Raw genomic sequence first — 27,459 nt, 5'->3', positions numbered from 1 at the left:
TGTTTTTACCCTGACACTGCACAGATATAGGCTGTGCAAAGTAGCCATTGTGATATGGCTGCAAGGTAATGGAGAATCAAACCCAATGAATTTTCCACTCTTGTATTGAGCAAAAATGGTCAGACTTTAGAACTCTTTACTTAAAAATATAAAAGGGGAGAAAGATCCAAATCATAATTTGAAGGTCAGCTTCTTGGCAGGTCTATAATTACCTTAAACTTGTTTGTTAAAATGATAGTCTAACTAAGGGCTAGTCTACACTGCCACACTACATTGGTGCAGCTGCACCACTGTAGCGCATCTGGTGAAGACACGCTATGCCGACGCATAATTACTCCACCTCAATGAGAGGTGGAAGCTATGTCAGCAGGAGAGCGTCATAGTGAACTGTGGACACCGCTTTAAGTTGATGTAACTTCTGTCGCTCAGGGGAGTGGCTTTTTTCACACCCCTGAGCGATGTAAGTTACATCAACTTAAGCAATATTGTAGACAAGCCCTGAGTCTACTACAAACAGGATTTATATTTGGCTGATCTCCATTTATTTTGTATTTAATTAGTTTAATTAAAGAGATGGAAAGTTTTTCTTAATATCTAACCCAAATCTCCCTTGCTGCAGATAAAGCCCATTACTTCTTGTCCCACCTTCAATGGACATGAAGAAAAATCATTCACCATCCTCTTTTAAACAGCTTGTAACATAGTGAAGACTGTTATCAAGCCCCCCCTCAGTCTTCTTTTCTCAAGACGAAACATGCCCAGTGTTTTTAACCTTTCCTGATAGGTCAGGTTGTCTAACCGTTTAATCATTTTGTTGCTATGCTCTGAATTCTCGCTGTTTTGTACACACCTTTTTAAAGTGTGATGCCCAGAAGTGGACAAAGTACTCCAGCTGAGGCCTTACATATGACACTTCTGTGAATACACCCCACAATGTTATTAGTCTTTTTTCACAACTGCATCACATTGTTGATTCATATTCAATCTCTGAACCACTATAGCCCACAGACCCTTTCCAGCACTACTACCACCTAGCCAGTTATTTCCTATTTTGTAACCGTACATTTGATTTTTCATTCCTAAAGTTCAGTACTTTGCACTTATCTTTACTGAATTTCATCTTGTTGAGTTCAGACCAATTCTCCAATTTGGCAAGGTCATTCTCAATTCTAATCCTGTCCTCCAAAGTGCTTGCAACCTCTCCCAGCTTGGTGTCATCCACAGATTTTATAAGCATACTTTTCACTCCTTTATCCAAGTCATTAATGAACATATTGAATAGTACCAGATCCAGGGCTGACCCCTGTGGTACCACACTAAATACATCCTTCCTATTTGACAGCAAACCATTGCTAAGTACTCTTTGAGCAGAGTCTTTCAACTAGTTGCACACCTACCTTATAGCAATTTCACCTCAATCACCATTCCCTAGTTTGCTTATGAGAATGTTACGTGTGACCATGTCAAAAGCCTTACTAAAATCAAGATTTATCACACCTACTGCTTCTCTCCTATTGACTAAGCCAGTAACTGTGTCGTCTTCTAATGAAAGCAATATATGAGGCCTAGTTATTATTGTGTGCAATAGAGAAAATACCTCAGGAAACCTCTTAAAAAGATGTTCACATTAAAACATACCTAACTGCTTCGCTGAACCAAACGTAATGTAACTTAGTCTCAATTCACAAACAAAATCAGAGTCCAAATAATCCAGCCAGTAAGATGTCAGGGTTTGGGGGTTTCAAAAAAAACTCAACCAGTGATGTGCAGTTTGCAGAAGATTCAGCAAGCATTATTGTTTCTGTTTTGCATGTGTTTGCACCCAATGAGTCTCATTGTGAGTTGCATCCTAAACTGGCTGCACAGCCCATGGAAACGGAGGCCCATATATTACACAAACACAGTGAGACAGAATCATGGAACCATCAACACCAACATATGGCTGTAAATAAACAAAGATGAATACGTTCATCTACTTAAGACATTTACAATACTCCACTAAGTATCTGGCAGCCCTGCACAGAACGGACATTGAGATGTTCCAGCGGCAGTCAACAAGAATGATAATAAGGCTAGATTATTAACTTGAGCAGAGAGGCTGCAAAAACTCAGATATTGTATACTAAAGGTTAAGCTTTTAAAGTACTCAATGTGGAAGCTTCATAGTCCAACACAGCAAAAACTAAGCACTAAGCTAACAAAACATTAAGCGTGAGCTGGACAGTTACTGCACTTTGCAGGAGAATAATATGAGTTCCTTAAATGATACCTTATTGGCTGTGACTCTTTGGGGCATGAATTGTGCCTGCCTCTATGTTTGCACAGCACTTCGCATAAAGGAGCCCATAGCCCATAAATAGTAGTAATAATAATTTTCACCATTTATAAAGGGAATACCAAAGCCAAAGCTATACTTATTAAACAGAAAACACATTCAAGTGTTTATAATTAATTTTTGATTTCACAAATGTTACCATGTAATCTGCTGGGAGGCAGAAAGGTGGGACAAGGCTCTCTTTGTTCCTTCCTGATCTCCCCAGGAGCAGAAAATGCTGCTAAAGTGCACCCACAACGTGGCCCACATATTTTTCTAGAATATTGTTTCCTACGGTGTATGTGGCTATGTAAGTGAGCTTTGTTTTCTGTGAACTGCACTTTTAAGTATTTATTGGTCTGCTGCCATGTTGAGTGTCAAGATGTTAGAGGAAGCATACTGCTTTTCCCCAGAGACTTGTTTCTTTCCTTGTTCTCCTTTTATTTTTATATTATAGGGGAATTCAGACTGAAAATAACCATATGTGATTATGCAAGTCTCTCTGCTACAACTCTCAGAACTCCTCATTGACAGGTCAACCACAAACATGGCAGCCTCAAATACCAAAATACTCCAAGGGCAAAGAGTTTCTTAGCCCAAGATATAATTACTGAGGCAACAAGCTGTACCCTCCTGAGGATGAAGATATAGTGAAGTGTTCTCTCTCTTTGCTTGCACCGAATATGAAGTCCTCTGTTCGTATAGGCTTCTACCATCCGAGCACCCATACGCCAACAAACTAACTTCTAACCCCATCTTATCCTGACAAGCTTGTTGTGGGCATTTGGTTGAGTTCTCTTGACAACAACAAATCAGAATGCAGGGGCAAAATAAAAACATTTCAATATATTCAGCATGACAGTACAGTAATAGGCATATCCTGGGGCGAGGGGGGGGGAGGGGAGACTCTGGCCTAGGCATTTTTTAAACCAATGGCCCTAGTCTCCCATCACATGAGAAATTCATTCTTTCACCAGAGAATCAAACACTTGGATATAGTTCTCACCTCACAATATCAAGCACCCTCAAGCTATTAAGTGGTTGTACTGCCTCTCCTTACTGCAACTGGAACAGGAAATTGTCTTTCAGCAACAGTGAGAATATCTGGTAATGAGGTAGCTGAGTAGAGCTGGATGATAAATGATTTTCCCATCCCATGACTATTTTTGAGAATTCAGAAAATTTTCCCATCCCAAATTGGGACGGAAGTCACAAAGTTTTCCAATTTGCGTCAATCCAAATGTTCCACTGTGATTCTGACTTTTTTTTTAAGCTTTGTCAATCATAATTAGCTTAAATTTCAAAATAAAAAGCTATTTCAAAAGTGAAAACCCGAATTCTTCCTTTCTAAAATATCAAAATTTTGAAAAAAAATTCCCCAGAAGCTTTTCAAGTCAGGAGAATCATCAAAACTGACCCTGTTTTGTGAACAATTTCCGTTTTAATCAATCAGCATTTTTTTTATGAAAAACATTTTATTGAAAAATTCCCAACCAGCTCTATAGCAGAGCTGAATGCAAGTGGCTTCCAAACCACACTTTTCTCTGTAATGATTCTAAGCTGACAGTAGTTATAAGTGAGACCACAATTTGAAACACTTTCAGTGACATTATTTCATCAGCCAAAGTCTGTATTCGTTTCCTTGAGTTTCTCTCTGCAATTTTAAATGAACTTATACTTTCAGGATCTATTTACAAGCACAGTCGTTTGTGGGTGGGGAGGGAAAGGGGCGGGAATTACCAGTTCTGACAATCATTTTTATTATATTTAAGTGAACATTTTTACGTTATAAATACTATTTCTTCTTTACATTTCAAGTTACAGATTCATACCTTGTTCTACTAGAACAAAATAGTAGTTTGCATTAAAAAAAATTGTTTTATTGTTATATTGACCTTACAGTGATATATTTATGTTCATAAAATATATGATGGTGTGATATCAGCACTATACTATAATGTTTCCTTTTAAGTTTAATCCCATGTTTTATGTATTATAATAAAATGGGCAATGAAATAAGCAGTACCTTACCATTATAATTAAACCTTAGAAGAATAGCTGCTGCATTAAGCCAATGGAGTAAATAAATACTTTATCCCAAGTGTGTCACATACAAGGACACTGGAACTCAGATTTTTCTTGTTCTTTCATCTTTCTATTAGTGGAGTCAGAAGGCAGATACTTGTCTAATGGACACTGGCTCAGGTCCTTGGTGTTATAAAGTCAATGGAATGCCTATTGGTTTCAATAGCCATTGGATCATACCGTTAAAGCATAAATTAAGAATTTCTTAAACAGGAATTTTTATGAGTACTTTCCACCCACCAGTAAATACTCATGAAATAAATTCTTACTTCATTCAGCATACTGATTTTTTCTGCTGCCACACAATGCCATCTGCCGGTTCTCATGAGAAATAAAGTTTGATGGACTCAGCCCACTGACACTATGTTAGCTGTACATATTAAATCTTCCTGCTGTAAGTTCATGATTGTTATAAATAACCAATCAAATGACAGTTGGAGTTCTGCTTGAAGACTCGCCTCTAAGTCAACTCTCAATTCTCATTTAAAAAAAAATTCTAGCACTCAAGCTTAAGGAGAAAAGCTTGTAAGTAGGACCTGAGTACACCCTAAAGATGCAAAAACCAGAAGACAAAAAGAGACCACAAAAATTCCTCTTTAAAATATTATTCTTTCGGGCCTTACTCATGATTTTTGAATATTTGGGATTGGCCATACTGTTTACTGTTAGTTCCTATCCTGTGCATAAATTATCATTGCTTATGGAATAGTCACTTCTCTACATTGGATTAAAGCCAATATATTTTTATGTCTTCCTTACAAAAAAAAGGCACCTCTGAATATTATAGTGATCAAAAGCAAAGTGAAGATGGCCACTCTTCACCCTCCAGTCTTGAACAGTAAAGGACAGTTTTACCCCAGTGGCTCAGGGCGTACCTTTATATACAGTCCATTAAGGGTTCAATTCACCTGTATGTGGAAGGCCTTCACCATCCTATGCACCATTTTAAATCCCATTTAAACCTTCTTGGGTGTCTGGTTGGTGGATCTTGCCCACATGCTCAGGGTCAAACTGATCGCCATATTTGGGGTTGGGAAGGAATTTCTCCAGGTCAGAATGGCAAGGAACCCAGCAGATTTTTGCCTTCTTCTGCAACATGGGGCTTGGGTCACTTGCAGGTTTAAATTAGTGAATTCTCTGTAACTTGAAGTCTTTAAACCATGTTTTGAGTACTTCAGTAACTCAGCCAAAGGTTAGGGGTCTATTACAGGAGTGGGTGGGTGAGGTTCTGTGGCATGTTCAGATTCATGAGGTACAATTTCCCTTTTCAAAAGCTGTGTTGACTCTTCCCCAACATATCCTATTCTTCTAGGCGTCTGATAATTCTGTTCTTTACTACGGTTTCAACCAGTTTGCCTGGTACTGAAGTCAGCCTTACCGGCCTGTAATTGCCAGAATCCACTCTGGAGCCTTTTTTAAAAATTGGCGTTACATTAGCAATCCACCAGTCATCGGGTACAGAGGCTGATTTAAGCAATAGGTTACATACCACAGCTCTGCAATTTCATATTTGAGTTTCTTCAGAACTCTTGGGTGCATAGCACCTGGTAAATGACCAGTTCTAAATAAATTAAGTGTCATGCACACTTTAATATTACATACACTTTAATACTTGTATTTTATAATCTTGAAGCTTTGTCAAGAATCACTCTCTTTACTTGGTTCAGCAAGTTTATTATTGTGCAAAAACATGAAAAACTTATTGTCTAGGTTTCTGTCCAACAAAAGAAAATTTACTTGTTTTTATATGCTGTGTGAAAAACCTTCTGGCACTCAGTAGCCTGAATGCTAGTTAATCTGAGGAGGGGAAAATAAGCACAATTTAAAAAAAAAATGTACATTATGTAGTGAGTTTAAACTGCCACGTCTATTGTATGTTTTGTGCTTGCTCTTATGTGTAATGTAAATATTTCTAACAGTCAGCAATATAGAAAGAATACATAGTGAGTCCAACTAGTTCATTTTCACTGGAAATGTATGCCAATGAGCTTAAAAAAGTCAAGTTCTAAGTGGAATCCACGGATTTCTCAATCACTTTTGCACAATTACACCACACAATTAACCAGCTTATTAATCATTAGAGAAGATACTGAATCTAGGATGAATTTTGGTATGGCAAATGGTGATATTCTTTAAATAGTAATGTGAGTTGCACTGCTAACTCCCTGCATACCACAATGCAAAAATGTACCACTCTGCATTTGCTCCCATTTCCATGTTAATTGATCTTGTATTCCTGAGATACTGAGGTCCTCCCTCTCTCTGAGTAGTGTTTTATTCCAAAAGTAGTCTAACTGACTTCAGTGGGATTGCTCTTGCTGTAAAACACTGTTCAATGCAACTAGGGTATTGCAAGCTGGCCCTGAGGTTTTCTGTAACCTCCATGGCTATTTTGTTTGATACTCTGTGCTAAATTTCTCCCCATAGACAATGGAGCCCCTTTTCTTTAAAATACATAAAAAATACTGTAATTCCAAAAACATTTTGTTAAAATGCTAGTATTTTGAATCACCACAACCTTACTTCTCAAATGCAAATATAATATTGCACATGCAGTTTGCATGGGTAAACTAGGCCTAAGGCTTACTAGCAAACACTACGAGGGCTTTAATGAAATGAAGAACTCTGTCCAGGAGGGATTCCATATGCCGGACCTACCTCACATGGAAAAATTTTCCCTTCAAAACTGAATTACTATTATCCACATCCATACGTACAAACTCACTGCAGCTCAGAAGTGCATTTGGGACATGATTGCTTTCTGTTCCGGGAAGAGGACTCTGAAGTCCCAGTTTTAGGAGTCTCTCAGTAGAAGACCTTCAGCTATGGAACTCACCTCCTCTTACTGGAGAGTACAGCTTGCTGCCCTTCAAGGATGAGGGTAAGATACATCTGTTTAATTAGCGTTGGTTTTAGAGTGCTGTGATGAGATGGGTGCTAGCCAATTAATTTTGTCATTACACCATCATAAAAAAGCATGTTTTGGCCTGCGTAGCGGGGTGGTTACCCACTCCTGCCCTGAGGGGTTTAAAAAGCAGCCCTGGAGAGGGCTGCAGCTCTAAAAGCTGGGCTGATTGGGGAAGCAGCCGCAGCTGGGCCATGCCCCAATCAGGCCACAGCTGGCCTGTATAAAAAGGTTGTGAGCCAGGAGCCCAAAAAGTCTCCTCCCTCAGCCTGTAGAGGGACAAGGACCTGGCTACAAGGAGCTAGAGACAGGGTACCTACGAGGAGCAGGGCTGGGGAAAGGCAGAGGAGCTGGGGATCTACAGCCTGGAAAGCCCCAGGCTGTGGCCTAGCATTGGGCTAATAGATACTGGGGGTTGCAGAGGGCAGCCCAGGGGTAGGCCAGGGCAGCAGGTCCAAACCCTCCTTGCCAGTGATGAGGAGGCTGATACTGCAGTCTGCCCCAGGGCGCGGGGCCAGGGGTGAGCTGGAGCCGGTTGTTAAATTTAGAAGTGGTTTTAGTGTTAACTGGCTTCCCTGCGAGGGAAGCTTTGATGGGCTCTGGACGAGAAGCCTGTAATTCCTCCTCCCGGTCGCCGGGGGCGCTGCGCTGCAGGAGCCATGTGGGCTGCGTCCTGGCCCTGTTGCTGCTGCTGCTCCTCGGACCTCTGGCCCTGGGGCTCCTGCTGCTGCCTGGTGAGTCCCCGGCTGCGTCCTGCTGCTCGGGCTGCTCCCAGCCGCTCCCCCCGTGTGAGTGTCTGCTCCCCTCGCCTTCCCTACCCACAGCCACCCCCCGCCTGCAGCCGCCCCCCATCGCACCCCCCGCCCACAGCCACCCCCCATCGCACCGCCTGCCCACAGCCACTCCCTGCCTGCAGCCGCCCACAGCCGCCCCCTGCCACAGCCACCCGCAGCCAGCCTCTGCCCACAGCAGCCAGCCCCTGCCACACCCCCTGCCCGCAGCCGCCCCCTGCCCACAGCCACCCGCAGCCAGCCCCTGTCTGCATCACCTGCCCACAGCCAGCCCGTTGCAGCCAGCCCGTGTCACACTCCCTGCCTCCAGCTAGCCCTGCCCCACGCCCCTGTCTGCAGCCAGCCCTATGTCCACTGGTGCCCGGCAGTTCTCAGGGCAGTAATCCTGCACACCTGTTTCAATGAGGGGGGGCAGGGAGCAGCTGGGACCCACATGTGCACACCCTAGGGTGACCAGACAGCAAGTGTGAAAAATTGGGACAGGGGGAGAGGGGTAATAGGAGCCTATATAAGAAAAAGACCCAAAAATTGAGACTGTCCCTATAAAATTGGGACATCTGGTCACCCTAGCACACCCCAAGGGAGTGGTGGGGACCCACACATGTGAAAAGGAGCTCATTTCTAGTTCAGCCCCATCTTTTTAAAAAAGAACTTTAGGTACGGTTAACATACATCTGTATTTTCCTGGACACGTCAGGCTTTTCAGTTCTTAAATCGCTTTTCAGTTCTTAAAAAATTCCTCCCAGGAAAATACGGACGTATGGTAACCCTATTGGTACAAAAAATACATGCTGTGGCACATCCCTTAAATCAGAACTTTTTATAGGGAACCGGTTGTTAAGATTTTAGCAGCTCATCACTGGCGGGGGCTAGACAATGACTGGCAGTAGCCATATACTGAGGTGAGGTGGGGATAGTGGGTGGGGAGACTCTGAGAGAAAGGGGTTACTGCCAGGGGGCAGCACCCTAGGCAAAAGGGGCACCGGGTCCAGGGAGGGACACAGAGGGCCAACAGCAAGCGGTAAGGTGGATCACCGGCCTGCAGAGGGTGCTCCGGGCTAGAAATTGAGCTAATTCCCTGAGAGACCAGCTGGAGGTGCCGCAGGGGTGAGTCCGCACCCTTACAGCCACCCAGTAGAGATTGTAGTGTTCTTATCATGCTATTCAAGATGTCCAGCTTCTATGGTGACAGATGACATGTAAATAACTGCAAAATAATAGTTTGCAAAGGGGTAGCAATGGGTGGGCTGAGTATTGTTTCAAGAATAGCCAACATCTCCAAGCAAGACCAACTGTTACTGTCTGCCTGCAAACTGCAAAGGAACAAACCAGAAGTAGTTTGAGGAAAGATGCATTCAGTTTCTGTGTGGTTTTAAGTACAGCATAAAAAGGAGATGATGTTAGGAAATAGAGAAGTAATGTTAGCGTTTAACTGGCAGTTAAAATCTCTGTCTCTCATACACTTTGGCATATATTAATCAACAGTATTTTATTGCAGCATCTAATTTTATCAGGAAGAAACCTGCATCATAAACCTCACCACCTTCCGCTGTAACTGCAAGGTTCCCTTCTTTGATCTGCCTTCTCTAACTTAAACACACACAGCAGCATGCACATTTAAAAAACAAACACACACAAAAATAACCCTACCAAAACAAACAGGACATGTAATTCTCCTCCCGGGGAGAGGAAGAGAAAACAAATCACACGTAACAGATATCAGTCATGTCACTTCATGTATTATTGGAAGGTACCCAGATACTAAGATGATGAGGTCCAGTTTGAGCTAAAAGAGGACTGCCTATACTGGGTTGACCGTGACCCGCAAAGTCAAGAGGCCCAGACCCAGTTGCTTGTGCCCTGGTGCCACAAGCGAGCTGTCGTGAGGTTTACTCATGATGTCCCTGCTGCTGGGCACTGGGCCTTGAAAAGATGTTGGTCCAAATTTTGGCCCATTATTTTTGGCCAGGAATTCACCGGGAAGTCAAAGACTTTTGCAGCTTCTCTCCAGACTCCCAGCTTATCACTCCACAGTGAGCACCGAAAGCCACACTACTCCCACTATGCATGGTGGGGGTACTCTTTGAGAGAATAACCGTGGAACTGGTGGAACCCTCAAGAGAAGTTTCAGATACATTTTGGTGACCCTGGACTCTGCTACCCACTTCCCTGAAGCAATCCCCCTGCATAATATCACAGCCCAGACCATTGCTGTGGAGATATTCAAGTTCTTTGCTCAGGTGGACCTCCCGCAAGAAATCTGGACAGACCAGGGCACAAACGTCACATCAAAGTTGCTTAAGCAAGTCCGCAACCTGTTGGGCATTGAAATGATTCAGACCTCCATTTATCACCCTCAGATGGATGGCTTAGTCAATCGTTTAAACAGAACCGTCAAGGACATGCTTTGGAGATTTTCCCTGACAGAGCTTCTGCTACTCACAATCTGGGAAGTTCACCAATCATCAACCAAGTTTTCTCCATCTGAGCTGCTTTATAGGAGGCAGCCACGGGGAGTCCTGCACCTGGTGTGTGAGAGCTGGGAGCAAGCACCTTCCCCATTATAAGGTCTCCCGTGCAGTACATCCTCTGACTGCACCCAACTTGAAAAGGTGGGGGTCTTAGCATGCAAGAATCTTCACAACACACAGAAGTCACAGGAGCAGGCATACAACCAGGGAGCCAGGAAATGGCCTTTGAACCAGGGGACAAGGTTCTCCTGTTACTCTCCTCTGAGGAGTCAAAACTGCTCACCCAAATGGCTGGGGCCTCATGAAGTAATCCGCCGGGTGAGGCTATTAACTATGAAATCCAGCAGCTGGACAAGAGGAAGAAATTACAAATATACCACGTGAACATCTTGAAACACTGGCAGGATCAGAAGGGGTTGCTGACTGCCCCTTATAGCCCTGAGGCAGAGTTGAGCTCAGCTAACCCCATCCCTTCTCCCTTGCAGGAAGTAAGGGTATGTCTACACTACGGGATTATTCCGATTTTATAGAAACCGGTTTTTTTAAAACAGACTGTATAAAGTCGAGTGCACGCGGCCACACTAAGCACATTAATTCAGTGGTGTGCGTCCATGTATCAAGGCTAGCGTCGATTTCCGGAGCGTTGCACTGTGGGTAGCTATCCCATAGCTATCCCATAGTTCCCGCAGTCTCCCCCGCCCATTGGAATTCTGGGTTGAGATCCGAATGCATGATGGGGCCAAAACAGTGTCGCGGGTGATTCTGGGTAAATGTCTTCACTCAATCCTTCCTCCGTGAAAGCAACGGCAGACAATCATTTCGCACCTTTTTTCCCTGGATTGCCCTGGCAGACGCCATAGCATGGCAACCCTGGAGCCTGTTTAGCCTTTTGTCACTGTCACCGTATGTGTACTGGATACTGCTGACAGACTCGGTACTGCAGTGCTACACAGCAGCATTCATTTGCCTTTGCAAGGTAGCAGAGATGGTTACCAGCCCTATATCACCGTCTGCAATTGGAAATTGGCGATGACAGTTATCAATCCTTTTGTACCGTCTGCAATTGGAAATTGGCGATGATGGTTATCAATCCTTTTGTACCATCTGCTGCTGTCATGGGTGCTCCTGGATGGCCTCGCTGAGGTCGGCCGGGGGCGCATGGACAAAAATGGGAATGACTCCCCAGGTCATTCCCTTCTTTATGTTTTGTCTAAAAATAGAGAGTCAGTCCTGCCTAGAATATGGGGCAAGTCTACTAGAGAACCAGAGAGCACAGCCGCTCCAGGTCAGAGCCCCAGATATCCCACAGAAATGATGAGCTGCATGCCATTCTAGGGGGTGCCCCTGCAACAACCCCACCCGTTGCTTCCCTCCTCTCACACCCCTCCTGGAGTACCGTGGCAGTGTCCCCCCATTTGTGTGATGAAGTAATAAAGAATGCAGGAATAAGAAACACTGACTTTTTAGTGAGATAAAATGAGGGGGAGGCAGCCTCCCACTGCTATGATAGTCCAGGCAGTACAGAGTCTTCATTAGACATGAAGGGGTGGGGGGTGAGGAGCTCAGCCCCCAATTGCTATGATGAGGACGGTTTTCAATCCTTTTGCACCATCTGCCGGGAATGACCAGGAGTCATTCCCATTTTTGCCCAGGCGCCCCCGGCCGACCTCACCGAGGCCAGCCAGGAGCACTCACGGTATGATGAGGATGGTTTCCAAGCCTTTTGTACTGTCTGCCATCAAGAAAGGAAAGGGAGCAGATGCTGCTGTTCAGCGCCGCAGCACCGCGTCTACCAGCGGCATGCAGTAGACATACGGTGACATTGAAAAAAGGCGAGAAACGATTTGTTTCCCTTTTCTTTCATGGGGGGGGCCAGGGGGGTAAATTGACGACATATACCCTGAACCACCCGGGACAATGCTTTTGACCCTTCAGGCACTGGGAGCTCAGCCAAGAATGCAAATGCTTTTCGGAGACTGCGGGGACTGTGGGATACCTGGAGTCCTCAGTCCCCCCTCCCTCCCTCCATGAGCGTCCATTTGATTCTTTGGCTTTCCGTTATGCTTGTCACGCAGCACTGTGTTAAGTCCCTGCTGTGGCCTCTGTCTGGAGATTTTTTCAAATGCTTTGGCATTTCAACTTCTGTAACGGAGCTCTGATAGAACAGATTTGTCTCTCCATAAAGCGATCAGATCCAGTATCTCCCATACAGTCCATGCTGATCAGCTCTCCATGCTGGGCAAACAGGAAATGAAATTCAAAAGTTCGTGGGGCTTTTCCTGTCTATCTGGCCAGTGCATCCAACTCCAGATTGCTGTCCAGAGCAGTCACAATGGTGCACTGTGGGATAGCTCCCGGAGGCCAATACCGTCTAATTGCGGCCACACTAATCCTATTCCAAAATGGCAATACCGATCTGAGCGCTACTCCCCTCGTCGGGGAGGAGTACAGATATCAATATTAAGAGCCCTTTATATCGAAATAAAGGGCTTCATTGTGTGGACGGATGCAGGGTTAATTCGGTTTAACGCTGCTAAATTCGGTATAAACGCGTAGTGTAGACCAGGCCTATAAGAACAGGGCCCTGGAGCTCAGCTTGGGCCAGACCAGGGCAGGAGCCAGACGTCCTTCCCAGGGAGCCAAACTGTCCACGGAGCCCGTGACCAGCTGTGGTGGGTGACAACTCTCCTGAGCTGGCCTGGAGTCAAGGCAAGCCACTGACCCAGGAGACTCAGGAATCCAAAGAGGAAGCAGAGAGTGAGCCATTCGACAAGGAGACTGGGAACCAGGCCCCAGTGGCCGCAGAGCAACCCAACCAGATGCCAGTAAGAAGCAGCCCAGGGAAACGAGACTTTGGTCCTGCTGAGTTGCCAGAGGTGAGGCAGTAACCCCACATTTCCCTGCCAATGAAGCAACAGGATCACCCATTGCTTCAAGGATCCTAGGCTGGGTCCCGGTGGTGCAGGGTGGGCCCAGGTCCCCTTGCGCACACTCATGGCTGAAGGCCAGAGCCAGTGACTGTTTGTTTGCTCAGCCCACACCCAGGAGGCCTGAGCTAGTGACTGTTTGCTCAGCCCTCATCCAAGAGGCCTGAGCTACTGACTGTTTATTTACTCAACCCACACCCATGAGACCTGAATTATTGACTGCCAGTTCATTCAGCCCACACCCATGAGGCCTGAGCTGTTGCTCATTTAGTTGCCCCACTGCAAGCCAGAACTCCCGAGCAACAGATCTGGCATAGGCACTTAGTCCCCGACGCTACCAGGGGAAGGGAGTGGGGCCCTGATCCTGAGAAGTGGGAACCTTACAACATTGCATTGACCAGTGTGGACGCAGCTTTCATTTCACTGCACCTTGTTGCTACACATGGAGTACCTGTACTCTATACACCACCATCCACAGCCACAGATGCAATAACAGGTCCCTGAGTTATAATGACACTAGCAGGTTCAAATTTAAAAACACATACATCAGAAGATCACCTAAAATTACTCACCGTCTCAAAACCCCGATGGGGGTGATCAGGAAAGCCAGCTGGTTTACCTCCTTTGAATTCATCAAGCAACAAAAAAGGATCCACATTTTTTAACTGAAATAAATCAAATTTAGGCTGTTTAGACAAAGATTTTGCATCAACTTCTACTTTACATGCTGCACACAAAACATAACATTGTCAGAAATACTGAACCTCAAAATATCCTTTGATTCTTAAACAAATTTCCTTACAGCCCAGCATTCAAAATTTAAGTTACACAAATATAAGTGCAAATGAAATTATAGAAGCTATATCATTTTTCAGTGCTCGTTATCTTTATTTCCTGTATTTGTTTTTGAAATGTACTAATCAAAACAGTTTCATAGCATGAATACCCAGTAGTTTAAAAATAACTAAAGAACTATTTACAGATTGGTTCCAGTCCAATGAGAGCTCCTTCCCCAGAGTAAAGATTCTCACTAATGATCCACTCCAGCAAAAGCTTGAGTGAATAAACAGAACTTGAAGCATGCCTGGAAGCTCAGCAGACAGATTCTGATGGATGCAGTGAATTCCAGAGCCCTGAACTCTGGGTAACACCATACCACAAGCCCCCTTGTTATTTGTCAACTTGAGTGCATCAATTGATCTCAACTGCTGTAGCCAGTGATGAGCTGCTAAAATCTTAACAACCGGTTCCCTATAAAAAGTTCTGATTTAAGGGATGTGCCACAGCATGTATTTTTTGTACCAATAGGGTTACCATACGTCCGTATTTTCCTGGGAGGAATTTTTTAAGAACTGAAAAGCGATTTAAGAACTGAAAAGCCTGACGTGTCCAGGAAAATACAGATCTATGTTGACCGTACCTAAAGTTCTTTTTTAAAAAGATGGGGCTGAACTAGAAATGAGCTCCTTTTCACATGTGTGGGTCCCCACCACTCCCTTGGGGTATGCTAGGGTGACCAGATGTCCCAATTTTATAGGGACAGTCTCAATTTTTGGGTCTTTTTCTTATATAGGCTCCTATTACCTCTCACCCCCTGTCCCAATTTTTCACACTTGCTGTCTGGTCACCCTAGGGTGTGCACATGTGGGTCCCAGCTGCTCCCTGCACCCCCTCATTGAAACAGGTGTGCAGGATTACTGCCCTGAGAACTGCAGGGCACCAGTGGACATGGGGCTGGCTGCAGACAGGGGCGTGGGGCAGGGCTAGCTGGAAGCAGGGGGTGTGACACGGGCTGGCTGCAACGGGCTGGCTGTGGGCAGGTGATGCAGACAGGGGCTGGCTGCGGGTGACTGCGGGTAGGGGGTGTGGCAGGTGCTGGCTGCTGTGGGCAGAGGCTGGCTGCGGGCGGCTGTGGGCAGGGGCTGGCTGTGGGCAGGGGCTGGCTGTGGGCAGGGGCTGGCTGCAGGCAGGGGGTGCGATGGGGGGTGGCTGTGGGCAGGGAAGACGGGGGAAGGGTGCAGACACTCACACGGGGGGAGCGGCTGGGAGCAGCCCGAGCAGCAGGACGCAGCCGGGGACTCACCAGGCAGCAGCAGGAGCCCCAGGGCCAGAGGTCCAAGGAGCAGCAGCAGCAACAGGGCCAGGACGCAGCCCACATGGCTCCCGCAGCGCAGCGCCCCCCGGTGGCCGGGAGGAGGAATTACAGGCTTCCCGGCCAGAGCCCATCAAAGCTTCCCTCGCAGGGAAGCCAGTTAACAAGCGGTTCTAAAACCACTTCTAAATTTAACAACCGGTTCATGCGAACCGGTGCGAACCGGCTCCAGCTCACCCGTGGCTGTAGCACCACACAAGGATAAAGAGGCAGGCTCTAAGACAGCAAGCACTCAAACTACACAGAGCTTTATTGGGAACAACCAAAGTCAACACTATGAACTGTACCCAGAAGCAAACCTGAATCCAGTGCAAGCTATGGAGAGCACAAATATAACGTGCTCCCTACATGAAGCTTCAAGAAGCAAGCATTCTGCAACAGCAGTTTTCCCCATAGCTTTTAAAGGTAGCATCATCTAGTGTTCATTGTATTAATCCAGTCTCTGAGCCTAAGACACAGATAACTGGTAAGATCTATATGTGAAAGAGCAGCAAAGAATCCAGTGGCACCTTATAGACTAACAGACGTATTGGAGCATGAGCTTTCGTGGGTGAATACCCACTTCGTCGGATGCAAGATGTGAAAGAGAAGGCCACAGTTTGCAAGACAATACCGTGGCACAACTGCCACTCTTATCTAATACCAGCCATGGTCCCCGCAACAGGACCCCCAGTTCCCCTACTATATTGACAAAAGTTTGAAAATCTCCAACTTAAAAAGTAAATGAGGCAGGTATCAACTCACCTGTTCCCCTAGAGCAGGGGTCGGCAACCTCTGGCATGCAGCTTGCCAGGGTAAGCTGAGGTATGTGCTGGCCGTGGCTTCCTGCCACCCCCATTGGCCTGGAGTGGCAAACTGCGGCCAGTGAGAGCCGCGATCGGCCAAACCTGCGGACACGGCAGGTAAACAAACCATCCCGTCCCAAGCCACGTGCCAGAGGTTGCCAACCCCTGCCCTACAGGCTTTCACAACATCACCTCCATCATCTCTGGTTGAGCATCACCAGCTTCCTCTTATCTAAGCCCCCAAATCATATCACAACCAGAGCATCAGGAAAGCCCTGACACAGGACTGGGGACTTACTATTATATTCGTTGATGGTGCTATTTTTTCCTGCTGCTGTATGAAGCTAATGCATTATGGATGGGTTTTGCTTTTTGTATATCCACCATCAAACATTCCAGCCAGGAAATGATCATCATTCAGCACCACATCAAATCTCTTTGGGAGGCAAGAAAGTATAGAGCATACCTCAGGCCTGCCAATGCTTCTCCGAACACGTGCCCCAACCCCTTCCGCCTGCTCAATGCTGAGTACAGTTTTGATAACTTTCCTCAGAGTTACCATCCTTCTGAAAGAAGATGCAGTTTTCAAGACTTCAAAAATCTGCACAGGGAATAGATAAGATTTTTAAATGTTGTCAATATTATCTCTTGGAAAGTAAAAAATCAAAAGCGCCCTAACACACAAACAGAGCAGCTAACAGCTCAAAACATTAACTGCAAATGAAGACAGAAAATTGGCAAAAGACTATGAGATTTTGGTTTTACTTTAAATCCGCAAACAACCAACATGTCGCCTGTAGCAAAAGCCAAAACAGCAGATGGGGGTTTCCATTTACTTAAGCTAAATAGTTAATTTTTCCACCAAAGGAAAGTTGCACCTCATGCCTCAGATACCCCCACAGTGGTACAGTACCTTACTGCTCCCTATCTGGTGCAGGATTGCAATGCCTGCAAACCACAGATTGCTTTTAATTTAACTCCCTCTGCTCTGCACTTCACAGTAACTAACTCAGCATGAGTCAGCACAATCATCCCATCGCCTAGCAAAGGAGATGGGTGAGTCACATGCTGTGGGGGGGGGGCAGCCTGGGGCGGGGCAGGACAGTGCAAGGGAGGTCCTATATGCTACAGTCTGGCTGTGGGGCTTTTATGATGCTAATACTTCAGGAGTATTGATATCTCAGCCAGCATGCACACAGTCACACCGGCTCATGGCGCTCAGTGAGAGTCACAGACCAACAAAAAGAACAGGAGTACTTATGGCACCTTAGAGACTAACAAATTTATTTGAGCATAAGCTTTCGTGGGCTAAAACCCACTTCATGGATGTGTAGAATGGCACATATAGTAAGGAGATATATATATACACATACAGAACATGAATATGTATACAGTATATTATCAGTATATATTATATATATCAGAATATGTATATATATCTCCTTACTATATGGTCCATTCTGTTGCATCTTAGTCACTTCCACCTTAATTGAATTGACTTGTTAGCATTGCCTTCCCCCCCCCCCCCACTTGGTAAGGCAACTCCCATCTTTACATGTGGTATAATATATATTCTGCTTATTGTATTTTTCACTCCACGCATCCGATGAAGTGAGCTGTAGCCCACGAAAGCTTATGCCCAAATACATTTGTTAGTCTCTAAGGTGCCACAGGGTCTCCTGTTCTTTTTGCTGATACAGACTAACGCAGCTGCTACTCTGAACGCAGACACTCAACTAGTCACAGAGATCAACAAACACAGTGACAGGATCCCAGCCGCACACACTGAGACGACACAACAGGAGATCACTGTCTCTCTCTCACACAGAACACACCATCCCAGGTGACGCATGCGCCCCGCGGAGAGGCTCCCCCGCCCCCGGGGAACGAACGGAGAGAGCGCTCCGCCTCCTCTCCCAATTCGAGAGAGAGGCGGGGGAGTGAACGCAGCTGCCTATTGGCTGCGGCGCGGGGGAGGCAGGGGCGGGGCTTCAGGCCGTCCGCGCGCCTAGAGGGGCCGGGTTCCAGAGTCCTGGCGAGGCGGGGAGCGCCCGGCGGGGGCTCCTCGGGCTGCGCGTGCAGCGCGGTGCCCGCCCCCCCCCCACCTACGCGGCGTCACGGCCGGGTCCCGCGCAGCCCTCTGCGGCTCTGGCGCCGGGGCCTCATTTCCCCGGGAAGCCACTCGCCCGGCGGCGGCAGGCAGGGCAGAGGCTGGGCCTGCTCCGCTCCCCAGGCTGAGCTCCGTCTGCTGGTCCGAAAGAGCAGGCGGGAGAAAATTGCAAAACCCGCAATAAAGCCCCGCGCCAAACCAAACGACAGCGAAGAGAACCAGAACCTGGTGATCAAAGCCAGCAAGCTGTGACAGCGTGCGCGCCTGTGTGCAGGCCCCCTGCATGCTAGCGTAATAAAGCTGCTTCGTTCAAAGTGTGGCTCGTAAGGTGCCAGTTGACAACTCATAATTTGCTGGTAACTATTTTGCTGGTAAAATATGTCTGGCAACATTGCATGTAATGGTGCAAGGTTCCCCTGTATGATGTTATTAACACACCTTCCAAACCACATAGTTGGGACCCTACCAAATTCAAGGTCCATTTTGGTCAGTTTCACGGTCATAGGATTTTTTTTAATTGTAAAAGCAACAAAGAATCCTGTGGCACCTTATAGACTAACAGACGTTTTGCAGCATGAGCTTTCGTGGGTGAATACCCACTTCTTCGGATGCAAGTGGGTATTCACCCACGAAAGCTCATGCTGCAAAACGTCTGTTAGTCTATAAGGTGCCACAGGATTCTTTGTTGCTTTTACAGATCCAGACTAACACGGCTACCCCTCTGATACTTTTTTAATTGTAAATTTCATGTTTTCAGATATTTAAATCTGAAATGTCATTGTGTTGTAACCCTGGGGGTCCTGACCCAAAAAGCATCATGGGGGTTGCAGGGCTATTGCCACCCTTACTTCTGTGCTGCTGATGGCAGCAGTGTTGCCTTCAAAACTGGGCAGCCAGAGAGTGTGGCTGGTGGCCAGGCATCCGGCTCTAAAGGCAGTGCCACCACTGGCAGCAGCACAGAAGTGAGGGTCACATGAGTGGGGGAAGCAGGGCCAGCCTTATGGGCAGGCAAGTGGGTGACTGCCCATGGTCGGGGGGGCTGTGGTCCCCTGCACATGCAGACCCAACCTAAGGCCCCTTTAATCCCTGAGCGCAGGGCCTGGAGCCAGGGAGGGGCCAGGCTCAGGAGGGATGGGATATCCTCTTCTGCATTGGCTGCTCCCTGGGGGCTGGGCAAGACCTGTCTCCAGGAACCTCCCATGGCTACAGGAAGGTCCACACACACACACACACACACCCAATGGCTTCATGCACCTACTTCCCCCATGAAAGCTAGAGCCTGGCACACAGTAGGAGCCCCCAGCTGTGGTGCCCCCCCAGCCTTGCTCCTCCTCTACAATAGCTAGATTTCACAGCGGAGACCAAATTGCATGGTCTCTGATGCGTTTTTCATGGCCATGAATTTGGTAGGGCCCTTCCCAGAGCTCTGCCCAGGCAGAAATTGGCAAACAGGTCTGTTCTAGACAAAGAAATGTGTGTGCACCTTAATTTGCATTTAAGTAGTTAACAGAGTCATCAAGCAGGAAAGGAAGGCAAAGGAAATTCAAACAGGTAAAAAAAAACAACAAAAAAAACCCAACAGAGACCATCCTTTCATGTAGACTCAGTGGAGGAGGGGTCCTGACCTGAGAGTTTGGTCAGTAATCTGCTGGAATATGTGGTGGAAATTTTGTTTGAATCTAATATAGTTTGTTATAGTAGGCATTAGTAAACATATTTATTCTTGTAGTTATTTCTGATTTTTATGCCTCACTACTTGTACTCACTTAAAATCTATTTCTTTGTAGATAGTAAACTTGTTTTACTGTTTTATCTAATCCAGAGTGTTTACATTGAAGTGTCTGAATAATTGTTTGAAATAATGAATTGGCATATTATTCCCTTAAAGAAATGATGTACTTAAAATATTTATACTGTCTAGGAGAGGGCTGGGCAGCACAAGACATGCTGTTCTGGGGGGAAATCTGGGGTTGGGGGTGTGTTGGGGTCACCATGCAATATAATCCAGGCTGGTGAGAGCCAGAGGGTAACCCAAGTGTGGCTGGTAGGCTGCAGTTCCACACAGACTCTCAGGGTGTGGCTTGTATGCTGGAAGGCTGTTTGTGATTGGCCCAGGTGGGAGCTAGTTCAGTAAGGCACCCAAGATTGCAGGGCAGGGGTGACACAGCCCCCCACTGATCTGTACTGTACCCTGATATGTCACACAAGCTGAAATCAAAATTGGAAATATCAGCCTAACTGTGTATTTCTGTTCCCTGCCCAGGTGCTGTTACTCCTAGAGGCAACATAACCAATCCCAAATTCTAAACTAGAAGCTATTTTGTGCTCTTAATCTACTACTAGGACAGTGTTTCATAACCAGTGGGTTACACAAAGGTAGTCAGGGTATCTCAAGGCATTGGAAATTATATCACAATCTAAAACAAAGAGAGTATCACTCCCTTCCCTCTGCACACCCTCCCCTTTCAAGGTGAAGCAATCCCCTGCCATCTCTCCAAATATACACAGAGGCCTGATCTACAGTAGAAAATTAGGTTGGCATAACTGTGTTGCTCGGGGGTGTGAAACATCCACACCCCTGAATGGTGTAGATAAGCCGACCTACCCTGATATTCTATGATTCTATAATTCCCCCTGTAGACAGCACTAGGTTGACAGAAGAATTCTGTAGCCTTTGAACAAGCCCACATAAATCAATTATATAGGCTTATCCTTGTTATCATTGATGGCTTTTTTAACTCTTACATTTACAGTAAATGTAATAGGAGTGGGAGGATTGCAAAAGATCTGACTTAGCAAAAGGGGCCACCATCATGGAAAGTTAACAATTACTGCACTGAGACAATGTGGTCTAGTGAACAGAGCAGAAGGTTGGCACTCAGAACATCTGCATGCTGTTCCTGGCTCTTCCACTGGCCTGCTGGGTGACCTGTGGCAAGTCACTTCACCTCTTTGCTTAGATAATGATACCTAAGGGAAGTGTTATGGAACAGCTAGATATTACTAATTTCCATTCAGATCAATTGGAGCGACATCATTCAAATTGCAGGCAGTAAGGGGCTCATAGTGTTTTCCATATCCTTATTTATTTATTTCACATGAGAGCAAAAAAGAAGTAAAAGTAAATATAACATTTTATATAAAAAACATGTTTTAAGATGTTACGAACCAGTGATCATTAAAACAAGAAAATAACCATTTCAAATAAATACCACGTTGTGTTTATGTTCAAACTTTCCTGTTTGTCGTCTTCCTTTTTTCCTATGTCTACTCCATAATTTTTCAAGTGAAAGGTTACAGCATGACAAAAAACAAAACAAGAACTCTGGTAAAACACCAAAAAATCCTATCATTTCACTCATGGACTAAAAAGAAATAAAGGGCAGGGAAGGGACAAATGAAATTTCAAAAACTGAATTTTTTAAAGGAATCTTTGTGGTATGGTGAGTGGTGTCATTCTTTGCCTATATTTGCCACTGAGAATAAATCTCTGATGGAGCCGGCAATGTGTCAGGCAAGTACAATGGAGCACTACCTGTTATTACCAGGAAGCAGCCCCTCGCATTATTTGGTAACTGTTTAATGTTGAACTAGCCTGTAATATCTATTTACTAGTTAGTAAATTTAAAAAACAAATGTTTTGCTTCAGGACATATGGCAACCACTGACTAATAGGAATTGGATGGGCAAGTTATTCCATATTTGTCCGCTACAGAGTTTCTCACACCTCTAACATGATACTGGTTTTCAACACGTAGGATATTGAACTGGATGAACCACTGGTCTGACCCAGTAAGTCATTTCCTATGTAAAAATATACCCTAGCTAGAGCCCGTAACTTTATAAGTTTTACAACATGTTTATTTCCATATAATCACAGAAAAAAATGTTATAATTTGTATTGTATAAAGAAATAGTTAAATTAAAGGTACTCTGCACAGAATTGTGCAAAAGTAAATTTATGGAACATGAGATTCTAATGCTTAAAGGAGACTTTATATTGAGACAAATCTGGTAGTGCTTACTCATTTCTTACTCAGGGCTCAGACGTGGCATGTCCTATTAAATCAATGGTAGTTTTGCCAATTACTTCAATGAGAGCACAATCAGGCTGTGAATGAGCTCCTGGCCCTTCCTTTTTTGGATCAGATGTTATGTCCACAACCAGTTTTATTAGCAGTGGCCTCTGCTTACTGTTTCAGCTGATGTGGTTCTTAGTTATCATTATGTCATGTCCTGTGTGAATTAAAATCACAGTCTTACATAACTAATATGATCATTAAATTCTGGGAATTGGGCAGTTGTCCAGATATATTCAGCCCACAGATATTGCAAGAGTTCTACACAGATCTCCCTGGGTAATTCCAAGACAAAGGGCCTGTAAATAATGCAGCTATTTCAAAAACTATAACCTAAATCAGGACCTCCCCAGATGCCACATTTGAGGGCTAATTTTCTATTTGCAGAAAACTGAATGCCCTTGCCCCATGCCTGCCCCACCCCTTCTCCAAGGCCCCACTCCCACTCACTCCATCCCCCCTCCTTCCATTGCTCACTCTCCCCCACCCTCGCTCACTCACACATTTTCACTGGGCTGGGGAAGAGGGTTGGGGCACGGGAGGGGGTTCGGGGTGTGGGCTCTGGGGGGCCGAGCTGGGGCTGGGGGTTGGAATATGGGGCAGGGCTCTGGGCTGGTAGAGTGGGGCCAGAAATGAGGGGTTCAGGGTGCAGGAGGGGGCTCCAGGCTGGGCAGAGAGTTGGGGTGTGGGAGTGGATGAGGGCTCCAGCTGGGGGGTGGACTTTGAGGTGGGGCTGTAGATGAGGGGTTTGGGATGCAGGAGGGGGCTCTGGGCTGGGACCCAGGGGTTTGGAGTGCGGGAGGGGGCTCCAGGCTGGGGCAAGGGGTTGGAGTGTAGGAGGGGGTGAAGGCTTCGGCTGGGAAAATGCAGGCTCCAGGGTGAGGTCAGAAATGAGGGGTTCAGGATGCAGGAGGGGGCTCTGGGCTGGGGCAGGGGATTAGGATGCAGTGGGGGTGAGGGTGCAGGCTCTGGGATGGGGCTGGGGATGAGGGGCTTGGGGTGTAGAAGGGGGCTCAAAGCAGGGGTAGGGGGTTGGGGTGCAGGCTCCGGGAGGGAGTTTGGGTGCTGGGGCAGGGGGTTAGGCTCCAGGTGGCGCTCACCTCAGGCACCCCCTGGGAAATGGTGACATGTCCCTGTGGCTCCTAGATACACCCCACACCCCAAAACCCCTCCCATGCCCTGGTCTGCTTGGGGCCGGCCAGACTTTTAACAGCCCAATCAGTGGTGCTGACCAGAGCCGCCAGGGTCCCTTTTCAACTGGGCATTCTAGTTGAAAACTGGATGCGTGGCAACTCTACCCCCAAACTGAGTGGTACTGTGACCTGGTACACACTCAGATTTGGCCTGGCCATCCCTCAGTCATGACAGTGGGGCAACCAGAACAAATTTGTAGGAGTGGTGTTGCCACCTAGTGCATGGGTGTAGCAGGGTGCTGCTGCAAAGGCACCTAATTAGCCCCTGCTCAGCCAGCCCCAATCAGGGGAAATAGATTGGGGCTGGGGAGAAGTCTGGTGCCTGGCCTCTGGAACTGGCTGCACCTGTGGGCCTGCAGGTTGAAGAGCCATAAAGGCTGGCTGGCAGCCAGAGCAAGCAGGGAATGGCCAGGGAAAGGGCAGTCTGCATGAGACTCTCTGTAAAAGAGGAGACAGTAAGACCTGTAAGGCTCTGTAAACACCACCACCACCACCACTGGTGGTGGGAACTTTGTGTGAATAAAAGCCATAGGTGCTGCATCAAGAAAAGGCTTGCAGTGCTTTATTGGAACAGCAAAGAGCTCAGCGGGGGGGCTGAGGAAAGGACCCGGTTACAATGGGGTTAGAGGTTTGTTACAGGAGTGGGTGGGTGAGATTCTGTGGCCTGCATTGTGAAACAGGTCAGACTAGATGATCATAATGGTCCCTTCTGACCTTAAAGTCTATGAGTCTATGGGGTCACAGTGCCACTCAGGTTTGGTATGTGACCCTGTGCGTCAGATCACAACACCCAGAATGGGGGAGGGGGAGCCAGGCCCAGCACTGCAGGACAGGAGCTGCAGTTGCAGGTTGGGTGCATGGCAGGCTCTCTCCCCAGCCTCCTCCCTGCTCTTGCCCCATGGCTTCCCTTCAGTGTTTTTGTAACCTTGGGGACTTGGAAGGGGGGGCCCTCAGTTTCAGATTTTGCCCCAGGCCTCAAAAGAACTCTGTGCAGGCCCCACCCAAATACTATATCAGGATCCCCTATTAGGGATCACAGTGCATGTGAGAATCTCATTAAACTTTAATGGATCAGCTAAAAATTTGAATTGTGCAAAATGTATGCTAATATATAGACAAACAAACAGATATGTGTTCTGCTGGAGTGGATGGGATTTTGAAAATCTGCTAAGGAAATACATACGATTTTAAAATGTCAATACAATATTTTGGAAAGCAAAGAAACAAAACATACATAAGCACCTATACACACAAGCTCACAAACAGCAGTTAACAGCACAACTGCAAATGAAGATAGAAAATTGGCAAAAGACTACGAGGTTGTAGTTTGCTTTAAATCAGGAGACAACCAGCATGTCCCCTGTAGCAAAAACCAAAATAGCGGATGGGAGCCTGCTATTTTTTGAATTTTTTGAAGCTAACGAGTTTCTCTTTTCCACCAAAGGAAAGTTGCACCACATGCCTAGGCTAACCTAGCTCCCTGCTCCCACCTATAAAACACTCTATCTTGCAATTCCCTATCTGTGCAAGCCTGCAAATTAAGATTGCTTCTCATTTAACCCCCCTCTGCACTTCAGAGTTAACCAACTCAGTATGATTCAATACAATCATCCCCAGCCTAGGTGGTGTGTGACTCTTGTGTTTGGGGAGGCTGGGCATCGGTACCAGAAGCTCCCTAGAAGTGGTGGGGGGTTGCCCAGCCCCCTTCTCTGTCCCGAGGCCTCACTCCCGCTCGGCCTCCTCCTCTGAAGGCCTTGCCTGCGTTCCACCCCTGCTCCATGAGCCCCCACCTGCTGCTTGCTCCTCTCTGCCTCCTCACCACAGGCCTCACTCCTCTCCACCCCTGAGCCCCCCTGCCTGCCACTCGCTCCTCTCTGCCTGCCCCTCACCCCAAGGCGGGCAAAGGGGTCTCGGGGGGAAGAGGCGGATCAGAGGTGGGAAGAGGTGGAGTGAGGGTGAGGCCATGGTTTGGGCACCTGTGGCCCCCACTTCTTGGGAGCTTCTGGAGGCAGCACTCCAAAGGTGGAGGGTGGGCACCCTTCCAAAGGGAAGTGTGCCACATCTGCCATTTCTTGCCTCATTTAGTTTCTTATACCTGCTGCCCATGATCCCCAGTCTCCTAGCAAACAAGAAACAAAGGATGGGTGGGTCACATACACTAGAAGAGGAAGCTTCCAGTAGTGCAGGGCTGGGAAAATGCTATATACTACAGAGGTTTGGAGGCTTTTATCATATTAATAGTACTGGGTGTGTCTGTTAGCAGAATCAAACCAGGGATCTTTGAAGCTTAGTGCATGAGCCTCTACTGCATGAGCTAAAAGCCATGTGGTTCTTAGCTAAGGCTGTAGCAGACTCAGTAATCTCTAGATGGTCTAGGTGATGCTAGAGGGAGAAAGAGTGCCACATCAAGCAGGCATGGCACACACAATCACACAGGCTTATTCCACTCATAGGCGACAACTATACACAGGGATCAATAAACTGACACAATCACAGTCAGACATGCACACAGATGATACAATCGCAGAGATCTCAGTCACACACAGAGATGTACAATCACAAATCACAATCACACACTCAGATGACACAATCACAGAGACCACAATTGTGCACACACAGACACAGATGATGTAATCCCAGATGACACACGCACTGTGCACTTTCTCACGCTACCTGCAGAGGGCAGAATCCCCTGCACTGTAAACCCCACCCCCAACACTCCTCCTGTCCGCTAAAGGATGGACGGTCTCATCTCCCAGCTGAGGGGGGATCATACACCACTTGAGTCTCAGGGATATAACACAGCCTCCACAGCAGCACTCTTGGTGCCAGCCTGGTGCCCACTCCCCAAGCTGAGACACATTCAGCCAGGCCAGCTCCCAGCCATGGAAGGCAGCATCACAGCTAGATCCTGGGCAACCCCCTGCCAAGTACACTCTTCTGCAGATTGTGCACAAGGGCTGGGGCCTCATTTACCCAGGGAAACCACTCACCAAACTCTGGGCTACCTCCAGGCCCGGCGTTGTCTCCTTTACAGTGCAGGTAGCCCGGCATGGAGCATGCTGGCACATGCCTTCCTCTATCACCTCCCATACAACTGGCAGCTCATTTATCTCCACCCAAGAGGTGTCCCCCAAGACCTCTCTGAGTGGTCAGTTTGCTGCCCAGACCTCCTCGGGACTTGCAAGCTAGTTTCCACGACCAGGTCCATGGTGGCTAGGGTGACCAGAAAGCAAGTGGGAAAAATTGGAACAGAGGGTGGGGGGACAATAAGCACCTATACAGTAACTCCTCACATAAAGTTGTCCCGGGTAACGTTGTGACATTGTGATGTTGCCAGGGCCGGCTCCAGGCCCCAGCACGCCAAGCGCGTGCTTGGGGCGGCATGCCGCAGGGGGCGCTCCACTGGTCGCCGGGAGGGCGGCAGGCGGCTCCGGTGGACCTCCCGCAGGTGTGCCTGCAGATGCTCCACCGGAGCCGCGGTACCAGCGGACCCTCCGCAGGCATGTCTGCGGGAGGTCCACCGGAGCCGCGGGACCGGCGATCACCAGAGTGCCCCCCGCAGCGTGCCGCCCTGCTTGGGGCGGCAAAATTGCTAGAGCCGCCCCTGGACGTTGCTGATCACTTAGAGAACATGCTCGTTTAAA

The 27,459-nt window shown here is 47.0% G+C and overlaps 1 protein-coding gene across 6 annotated transcripts in view; it reads right to left on the bottom strand.

The window, feature by feature from the left end:
- PIR (pirin) overlaps positions 1–26,864 on the bottom strand; it is a 113,059-nt gene extending 86,195 nt beyond the window's left edge. Inside the window, exons 1-3 of one of the 6 annotated variants that reach the window (XM_045025284.1) lie at positions 26,806–26,826; positions 16,897–17,031; positions 14,066–14,158 (exon numbers count right to left, since the gene is read on the bottom strand). In XM_045025284.1, the coding sequence (XP_044881219.1) occupies positions 14,066–14,158; positions 16,897–16,992 (189 nt within the window). In that variant the 5' untranslated portion in view covers positions 16,993–17,031; positions 26,806–26,826. The other 5 variants (XM_045025363.1, XM_045025621.1, XM_045025534.1 and 2 more) reach the window with 5 other exon arrangements.
- Positions 26,865–27,459: the final 595 nt, after the last annotated feature.

This window comes from Mauremys mutica, chromosome 1, assembly GCF_020497125.1.
Source record: "Mauremys mutica isolate MM-2020 ecotype Southern chromosome 1, ASM2049712v1, whole genome shotgun sequence".
In the NCBI taxonomy this organism is placed as follows: Eukaryota; Metazoa; Chordata; order Testudines; family Geoemydidae; genus Mauremys; species Mauremys mutica.
Note: the sequence above shows the minus strand (reverse complement) of the source record. Positions and strands in the feature narration are given on the sequence as shown.